The sequence below is a fragment of the Trichechus manatus genome, unplaced genomic scaffold, assembly GCF_000243295.1.
Source record: "Trichechus manatus latirostris isolate Lorelei unplaced genomic scaffold, TriManLat1.0 scaffold00063, whole genome shotgun sequence".
Taxonomy (NCBI): Eukaryota; Metazoa; Chordata; class Mammalia; order Sirenia; family Trichechidae; genus Trichechus; species Trichechus manatus.
Genome location: NW_004443999.1, coordinates 6,807,191 through 6,817,284, shown reverse-complemented (window position 1 = coordinate 6,817,284; position 10,094 = coordinate 6,807,191). Strand labels below are relative to the sequence as shown.

General features: G+C 34.7%; 1 protein-coding gene across 3 annotated transcripts in view; it reads left to right on the top strand.

The window, feature by feature from the left end:
* TXNL1 (thioredoxin like 1) overlaps nt 1-9,775 on the top strand; it is a 29,058-nt gene extending 19,283 nt beyond the window's left edge. For all 3 annotated transcript variants that reach the window (XM_004379256.3, XM_023733981.1, XM_023733982.1), the window contains 2 exons: nt 2,753-2,857; nt 9,542-9,775. In XM_004379256.3, coding sequence (XP_004379313.1) covers nt 2,753-2,857; nt 9,542-9,571 — 135 coding nt within the window. In that variant the 3' untranslated portion in view covers nt 9,572-9,775. The remainder of the gene's footprint in view (nt 1-2,752; nt 2,858-9,541) is intronic.
* The last annotated feature ends 319 nt before the right edge of the window (nt 9,776-10,094 follow it).

The window sequence follows — 10,094 nt, the reverse complement described above, 5'->3', positions numbered from 1 at the left end:
GCTCAGCTGCTAACCAAAAGGTTGGCAGTTCGAATCCACCAGCCACTCCTTGGCAACCCTATGGGGCAGTTCTACTCTGTCCTATAGGGTTGCTGTGAGTCAGAATTGACTCAACGGCAACAGGTTATTTACTTTTCTAAGGAGTTCCTGGGTGGTGCAGACAATTAAGTGCTGGACTAGTAGCCAAAAGGTTGGCAGTTCAGACCCACCCAGAGTTGCCCCATAAGACAGGCCTGGCAGTCTGCTTCTGAAAGGTCGCAGCCTTGAAAACCCTGTGGAGCAGCTCTACTTTGCACACATGGGGTCACCATGAGTCAGAATCAACTTGACAGTAGCCAGCAACAACAACAGCATTTACTTTTCTAGAACACAGCATTGTTAATACTTAATGTAGTGGTTATACAGTTTACATTTTCTAAAATAATTCAGAATATATCTGAATATTGCATAGTGGCTGATAAGGAATTTCTTTAAGTGATATGTTTTAATGTTATAAAATGCTAGTTCATAAAAGTCAGCTACTGTTTAGCAGTTATTAATTGCTTTTGATAATTTTAATATTGAAACCCAGCACATACCCCTGCCCCCCAATCCTCTAGAGGAGGTAGCAAGGGGCTTAGAATAGAATAGCAGAATAGCTAGAAAAAGGAGTAGGAACCAGCACAGTCACTAAAAATAAGTCATGCCAAACTAATATGATTTCTTTGTTTTATTGGAATGATTATATTTTTATAAATTAGAAGATTGCTGTAGTATGTGTTTATTTCTAGGGAGGCTTTCAGTGAACTTTCATGAAATACAGTTAGTAGTAAGATGAATAATAAGTTGAGTTTTAGTATTTGCAGCATTTTACCCAGTGAAATTGAAGAAATGGTTATGTTAAACTAGGGCTCTGAGTATCAAATATTTTCTTGACTTTACTAAATTCATATTTGTCACATATCCCCCATAATGACATTTTGTTTTACTCGGTATTGGAGAGAATGGCATTTGTTTATTGGAAAAGCCCTTTTGCCCAGAGGTCCTAATATAATCTCCCTTATTAAGAATAACTGAATATAGTTTTCCCTTGATAGGCTCAAGTCTTTATAGATTATGTCCTATCTTAATCAAAATTTTGGTCAGAGACTTTTGAATCGAGACACACAAAGTATGCTTATCCCTTCTTTTGGAGGTATAAAACTGGAAGGCAGAGTAAAAAAGGAGGATTCAAAATGACAGCTTTGATCAGAGGTCCTAGTCAAAGCAAGTAGATGAATTTTAAAAGCATTAATTATAAACTATTGTGCTGAGGGTTAAGAGCAAATGTATATACAAATAAACAAGAGGAGATGTGCTTTACTACTCCATTTATTATGTATAGACGTGGAGTTTTTCATTGACGATAGTTTGAGATCAATCTGTGGTTGCTTTAAAAAACCACCGAAAACCAACTGGTGAATGCTATCTCAGAATGAAAGAAGCGTGAAACCCAAATCAAGGGAGCAACATTGTTAAGTAGACAGCATCTGGAGTGTTGTGTTTTGAAAAATGGGGTAAACCTTGAAAAACGATCTATGAGTAAAGCTATCACTTAACATGCTGAGGGGAGTTGTGTTTTTTTTTTTTTTTTTTTAGTTGTACTTTAGATGAAGGTTTACAGAACAAACTAGCTTCTCATTAAACAGTACACATATTGATTTATGAGATTGGTTAACAACCCCATGACATGTCAACACTCTCCCTTCTCACCCTGGGGTTCCCTATTACCAGCTTTCCTGTCCTCTCCTGCCTTCTAGTCCTTGCCCCTAGGCTGATGTGCCCCTTCAGTCTCATTTTGTTTTGTGGACCTGGCTTATCTTTGGCTGAAGGGTAAATCTCAGGAGTGACTTCATTACTGAGCTAAAAGGGTGTCCGGGAGCCATACTCTTGGGGTTTCTCCAGTCTCTGTCAGGCCAGTAAGTCTGAACTTTTTTTTGTGAGTTAGAATTTTGTTCCACATTTTTCTCCAGCTCTGTCCAGGACTCTCTCTTGTGATCCCTGTCAGGGCAGTTGGTGGTAGCCAGGCACCATCTAGTTGTACTGGACTCAGTCTGGTGGAGGCTATGGTAGCTGTGGTCCATTAGTCCTTTGGACTAACATTTCCTTTGTAGTTTTAGTTTTCTTCATTCTCCCTTACTTCCAAAGGGGTGAGACCAGTGGAGTATCTAGATGGCTGCTCACAGCCTTTTAAGATCCCAGACGCTACTCATCAAAGTAGAATATAGAACGTTTTCTTTATAAACTATAATATGCCAATTGAACTAGATGTTCCCCGAGACCGTGGTCCCCATAGCTGAGGGGAGTATTTTTAATAGAAAGTAAATTATCAAGCTTAAACTATGGAGGGCAAAGTGTAGCTATAGTTGTGTGCTGATTTCCAATATTATTATTTCTTTTAATATTCTAGGAAATCTCACACCTTCAGCATTTTCTATAAAAGAATTTAATTATGACCCGCTTCATACCATCACAGTAAATTTTCATGAACTTGTATATGTGGGTGTCTTGCCATCTATGTAGGAGGTGAGAATAGCAGAGCAAACAGTGGAATTATTTGTCCTGTAGGAAAACTATTCTAAATATTATACAATTTGGATTTATTCTTACAAAGCATGGAGAGCATTTTTATTAATAATCCAAGGAAATCAAATAAAGTTAAAGCATGTTCATGAAAAAAAAAGGATTGTAATTTTAAATATAAAAATTCTTTTTTTTTTTTTTAAATATGTAGATATTTGTTCAGTCCAATCAAGGTGAAGAAGAAACAACAAGAATTTCATATTTTACTTTTATTGGTACTCCGGTCCAAGCAACAAATATGAACGACTTCAAACGAGTAAGTTTGTGTAAATGATATTTAAGGGAAGTAAAAAATACAATTTTAAAGGAATAATTTCAAATACTTAGTCACAATTTTTTTAATCATAAAGATCCAAAATCATATTATGTCATGAAATTTTGTAAGAACTCTTGTGCTTAAAGTTCAGCAAGTTCTCCTAATTACGTTCAACTAAAAGTAGAAGTCTTTAATAAAGATGATAAATCTTACTGATTCTGTGTCTACTAATTAATGGCATCTAAATAAGAAGAGTAAACATAAGTTTGGCTGTAGAAAGTAGTAGAAATTAATGGAAAAATAGGGGCAAGATAAATATATTTTGAAAAAAGTAGTGAGGTTTTAAGGACTTAGCTGATACTGAGGTTTTGATTTTCATTGTTTCTAATGAAAACATTTTAAATGACTTGAATAATTTTAATTAGAGAGAATGGACTCAGCTTTACTACATTGAGATGCTAACTTTCCAAATCTCATACATAATGATCTTTAGGAATGGGGTCTAATCTCCTTCTTATGTTCGTGGAACTTCTAATTGCTAACATTTCCCTAGGGTTACTTATAAATATACAGCCACAGATCATAAAAGAGATGGAGAGCTGATCAGTACAGAACACCAGTTGCTAGATATAGTTTAAACATGTGGAAGCACAGGGGACCTTGGTATCACAATGTTTCTGATGGCTATATCTGGCATGCACTGTAGAACTTGAAGTAACAGGAGAAGAATTTCCCTAAGACTGCCAATACCGGGAGGAAAAGGCACCTGACTAACACTTTAGACTCCTGTATGGGCATTGGAGCTGTAGAGTATCTTGAGAACTCTTATTCTTTGTAGTGATATCGACAAGTCTCATTTAATTCAATTACAGAAAAATTCATGCGCCACATAACATCTGTTCAGGCAACCTCTGACCATATACACGTCCATGGTCCCATAAGACTATACAGGCAGTCCCCAGGTTAGGAATGTCCAACTTACATACAACCTGAAAGTTACAAACCAACCCTCATAAAGCCTATTATAGGCAGTCCCCGGATTATGAACAAGTTCCGTTCCTAAGTCTGTCTTAAAGTTGGATTTATATGTAAATTGGAACAGTAAGGTACAGTTCGGATCATACCTGACGTCAGCTAGTTAAATGTTTGTCTTAGTATATAGTATATTAAAAAATATAAAAAACATTGAAGAAACACTTCCAGATACACTAAAACATCTTCAACATAATACTATGGTAGTAATAATAATGTTTTGATGCACGTAGCAAAGTAGCACCCGTTTGGTATTATGAACCATTGGTATGTACCTTGAATTTTAAATATAATAGGCTTTACGGAGTTTATTTCATCTACAGATTGTATGTAAGTCAGGGACTGCCTGTGTATAAAATGGTGTTCGCACAACATCCAAATCGCATAACGTCCTATTTCGCAGAAAGTGCTGTGGACGTTAAGTGATGTATGACTGTAATAGGATGGCAATTGTATGCTGTTGTACAAAACTTGAAAACCTTGAAAATAGATATTTTAGTGGTCATTTTTCAACTCTTCCTGTCTCATTGCATAGTAACTTTTAGGAGCTGCAGGAATAATTATGTGCTTAGACCTGCCATGTCTAGATTTTTGACGTGTATAATAACAGGTGAAAAGAAGCAGAAATTAAACATCTGCATTTTTATGATATGAAGTATGTATTACTGGGAAAATGTATGAACAACAAAGACTTTGGCTGCCTGCTTTGTTGCTTTGCCTGTTTGAATTAAATGCCTACTGACTTGGCATTAACTTTGCCTTGCATAGTTTTGTTTTCAGCTTAATTCTTTCGTAAGTCCTACTATTTGCCCATGCCGTAAATTTGTTGTAGTTTCCTGCTCCTCACCCCAGTTTATGCCGCTGATGTTTGATTTCTATTTTTTCTATAAGTAAGCATGTCCTTCCTCTCTCTTATCAGCCTGCCGTTTGCTTAAAGTTTTTCTAATTTTACATGCAAGAATCTGTTTCTGTCTTTGCTTTTAACATTCTTCTCCCACCTTTTCAAACCTAGTCTTTCTCTTTTTTGACTGCCAAACTACCTTTTTTGAGCTGTCTTTAGGATAGCAAGGTGTTGCATTTGTGTTTGTTTTGTAAGTTAGCCATGTGTTCATTTAACTAATACTAGCTTATTACCTTACTTAAATTACTAGAGCCATAGTTCTCAAACTTTTTGGTATCAAGACTTACACTATTAAATATGTTTATGTGGGCTGTGTCTATCTAATATTTACCATATTAGAAATTAAAACTGAAAAAAATTTTAAAATATTTATTTACAAATAATAATAGTAAACCCATTGCATGTTAACATATAAATAATGCTTTAAAACTATTTTCCAAAACAAAAACCAGTTTAGCGAGGAGCATTGTTTTACAGTTTTACATATTTCTTTAATGTCTAGCTTAATAGAATTCTCTCTTTGTCATATCTGCTTCTGTATTCACGTAGTTATGATACCACATGTCACATAGCCTCTGGAATCTGCTGTATACTTGTAAGAGAGTGAGAGTTTAAAGACAAAGAATGATTTAGCGTTATTATGAAAACAGTTTTGACCTCACAGACTTCCTGAGAGGGGTCTGAATCACACTTTGAAACTACTGCAAGAACAATTTTAATGCTGTAAATGGACCTCCTTCTTGGTGTTCTGGGCTTCTTGGTCTCTTGCTTTTAATGTGTGATAAATTTGAATTGGTTAAATGATTTTTTTATGTATAGTGGTATTACATTTCCTTTTAAGGGTTTCTGAATGAGATTTCTTCTACTTGTAGTCATTCATTGTCTTGCAGGGTTATTCCTCAAAAGTAAGCTAAGATCTCATTGTTTTTATATTTATACTAAGTCAGCAACTTCAATGTAGGTAAAATGCAATAAAAAATTCACAGTTAAAGTAAGTTTAACTGAAATTGGCCAGTTAGGTCCGTTTACAAATGAGTTTGGTTTCTAGTGAAGGAAATAACAGGTTATGGTATGGTACTTATCTCTGTAGTATTATGCTAGGTACAAGATATACTTATCATGATCTTTCATGATTTCATTATCTTTCTATAGTGAGCTTACATTCTTGAAGAATAATGCACAAACATATGGAAAGTTAAAATTAATTAAAACTAAATTAAGGCCCTGTTCCTCTACAGAATAGTCTCATAATATCCCAGTCCTGTAATCTTCCTTCTTCCCAACAGTGGGCTGGAAAATTATGAGAATACTTTGTGGAAGAAGAGGGCCTTGAACTTAGCTTTGAACATAGAATTCAGTTAGAAAAATAGGTAGTGATGGACACGCCAGGTAGAATAGAAAAGTAGGAACATGAACAGGAACATGGAAGGATACAGGACTTATTCAAGGACAAGTGGAGTATAGCACTTCTTCCCTTTACTTTTTGTATCCTGAATTTAAAAGGGATTACACATATTAATTAGAATTTAAAATTTCAGAACAGCTTTGGTATACATTCTATCAGCACAGGGAGGAAGGTTTTGATACCTTTGTGTAGTGAAGAGAGCTGTATAAAATGGTTTCATGAAGGAGTAAAATAGATTAAATGTTTAGCATTTTCAGTTTACATTTTTCTCGTGAGTTGTTTCTAGATAATTTTAGCTTTCAGAATGTCATTGGCCTTCTCCTTATGTCACTGAGATGACAGAAGCTAAGGTAATACTGATGAATCTTGGATGTGGATAGAAATCTTAGACCACCTTGCATGCCATTGCAACTTTATAAGGTACTTTTAAGAATTGGTAGACTAGAAGAATTCTTCCACTTGTCTCTTTTTGGCTCTTCTTGTAGGCATCATGCACAGATTATAATACACACTTAGGTTATTTGTTGTTGTGAATGAGTTCTTTGTGTTGCAGCATGAAAAGCTTGCCATTTTAATTGGAAGTAGATGTTTTCTTTGCTGCAGTATGCTGTTTACATGGATTGCTTTATTTTACTACAGAAGTATTAAAATATGTGTGTCTAAAAATGAGCAAAATTGTAGGGGCTTCTGCTTCTTAGGGAATGAAGTGCATGTAAAAAGCAGAGCAGATTTTTTTCTTTTTTATCACTATAATAAAAATAGACGTTTCTAAACTGGCCATTCACTGTATCAGCTCTTTTTGTAACGTTTCTGTCTGTTTATTTTTCAGCTTTTTTAATCCAACTCAAATGAACTAAAAACAGAAGACTTTTTAAAATGAATATAAAGATTGACCTTGTCTCACTCTACTCCCCTCCTTGCTTCTCTGCTCATCTAGCACCTGTCTGCTCTCACCCTTCCCATGTCCTCGCCATTGTTGGTGCAAGATTTCTACAGCTTCTATCATCTGGATCAGCCTTCTTGTTACCTATATTGCCTCAACCAGCTCTTTCTTCAAATCCCATCCCAGTCATGTTTCTCAGTTGGCCTTTTGTTTTTGTTTTGGGCTTGCAACTAGGTGCTTTAATTTCATCACCATCCCATGTTGCTCACCCAGCTTTTTGTTTTTTGGTTTTTTTGCCTTTCTACTGTTTCTTATTTTGTACTACATTTGAGAAGTTAATATTACAATAAAACGTACATTATTGTAAACAGTTTTCATATTTAACAAGTTGTTGGATAAATGTTTTAATAAGTTCTAAACTAAATTTATTTTTTAAGATCTATAGAATTCATTTTGGAAATTAAATATCAACAATTTTATCTATTTTTATACTAGTAGAAGTATAACATAGAAGCCCTGGTGGCACAGTGGTTAAAGCAATCAACTGCTAACTGAGAGGTCAGCAGTTCAAAACCACCAGTGACTCTGGGGGGGGGAAGATGTGGCAGTCTGCTTCCGAAGAGATTTAAAGCCTCGGAAACCCTATGGGGTCGCTATGTGTCGGAATCAACTCAGTGGCGGTGGCAGTACAATATGTTGATTAGGCTGTAGCTGAGGGGTTTGGTTTTCTTTTCTCATTGGGATGTTAGCCCAAAAGTCTTTTGATAATTGGTGTGGTCATATCCTCTGCTTTTGCTTACCTGGTGCGCTTAAGGCCAGTTGAAGGACTTGTGGACTGAATGTTAGGTGGATGTAAAATATTGGCATAGAAGTCAATGGACTTTCCTGAATAAATATCTTTGACACCTAATTTTGATGTACCTAGAATTTTATTTGTCTGTAGTGTAATATACAGACTTAAGAATAAATAAAAGAACTTTATATTTGGGGTGAAAAAATCCATTTTGGAATGCTGAATTTCTTCTTTTTTACAGAGAGTACACATCGGCAAGTTGAGAGTTATCAGCCTGTGAAATAGTATGCAGATTTGTATCTTCTGTATCACATCTGCTAAAATTTTAATTTTTAATATTAGTTGTTTTGGTTTTCTTTTGCTTAATCTAATAGCTCCATGTTTTGTGTGTTCTCAAGATAATGATCAATACTGTTTTCTGATACAAAGGGTGCTACCTTCCTTCTTTTAAATCTCTTAAAACCTGAGTTTCTTACTCATATCCACATTCCCCTTTTATGAGACTACCTCTAGCATCCTTCTGACTTGTTGGGCTTTCTAACATGATTTCCTTGCACTAGAGAGGAGTTCTTTAAAGCAATAAACATGGTTTTCCTTAAAGTGGGGGAAGAAGCATTTCTAGCACTGTGCAATTGGGAATTCGGTGGAAAAGGTTTTGATAATCTCTCATTGAATGACAGTGACCCAGCTGTGTTCTTTTTTAGACCAGACATACTCTGGTGACCTTTATGAGTTTTGCTTGGTACAAACACTACCATTTGGAACAGAATCTGTTTAAAATATGAAAACTACATTTACAAATGTAGATAGAAATCTTTTTGTATATAAATAGATACTCAATAGTATCTTTGAAGTGGATTTCTTTAGAGGCATTTCTGCTACCAGAATATGTTATCTAATGATAACTCTAGGTTTGAAGTAGATTATTTAATTAGAACATAGTTTTAGAACCCTCCCACAGAGTTTATTTTCTAGAATTGTTGGTAAAAACCAGGATTATTCTTTATGTATTTTTGTGCCGTGACATTTATAGCAGTTTTAATTTTTTTAGGAAATATTTTAGAACCCTCAAATATAGAAGTTTTCTAGAATCATTACTAGGATCAAGGTTTATTCTCTACATTTTTATAGTACTACATTTGTACCAACCAGGATTTTTAAAAATAAGAAATGAGGGAAAATTAGTCATCTTTAATCTGTTTTATTGCATATCTGCATACTGAGGAGAAAGTCTAGAAACCTGTCATCTTGGGCCTGAAGACATGAGTTTAGCATACTCTTTTAATTCCAGATTATTTTGTGATTGACATCTGATTTCTAATTGCCTAAATATAGTATGCCAAATATGTTTCACTCATATAGCAGTATCTTTTTAATTAACTTTTCTAAACCGTCAACCTTGTTTTGAAAAATTGTATTACTTTTTTCTTAAAACAGTGTGGGAAACCAAAAATAGCCTGCATGTGTTTTATTTTTAATTCCTTGAGGCTTGGAGGGGAGGGAGGGTCACAGTTTGCTTCAACAATGAGAGTACACTGCATGCCAAAAAAAGATTTAGGGATAAAAATTATACCAAGTTTTAAAAGTAATTACCATGTTGGTATTTTTGAAAATAATCTATATTTATAAGTCAATATAATGTACATAAAAAGTTATTTTTGCTTTTCTAGGTAGTTGGCAAAAAAGGAGAAAGTCACTAAGGTACAAAAGACTCTGGAAGACCATATTGCAGTCACATCTACAGCTCCTGGATAATTGCTTGATTCTCGCCAGAGACTGTCATTGTTTCATTTATTGCCATTACCAATAAATCATTGCTTTGTTCAGGTGGTTTCACTAGTGTTTCTATTGTAATCTTGATACATGCACTTGTAAATAAAAGTCACTTCCTTTGCCAAGTTTAATTTTTGTCTTTCTAAATAGTATATTCTCTTTCCATTTAATTGAAAATTGGTCAGCTTCCAATTTCAGAAGAGAGTTCATTGTCTGGCATCATATGGATTGAAAACCAGTTTCTCCCTTTAGAGGAGCCTAACTGTCTGGGACCACTAATGGGGCATATGCTTACAAGTGCATACATGTAGAGTTGTCAGTTCTCAAAAAAAATTAGTTTTTAAAATTTAATACTGTAATCTGTATTTAAAATGCAAGTAATTGGAATAAATGGACTTGGAACAGTTGACCATGTACAAATGAGTATTAACTCATATGTTTATTAAAAGA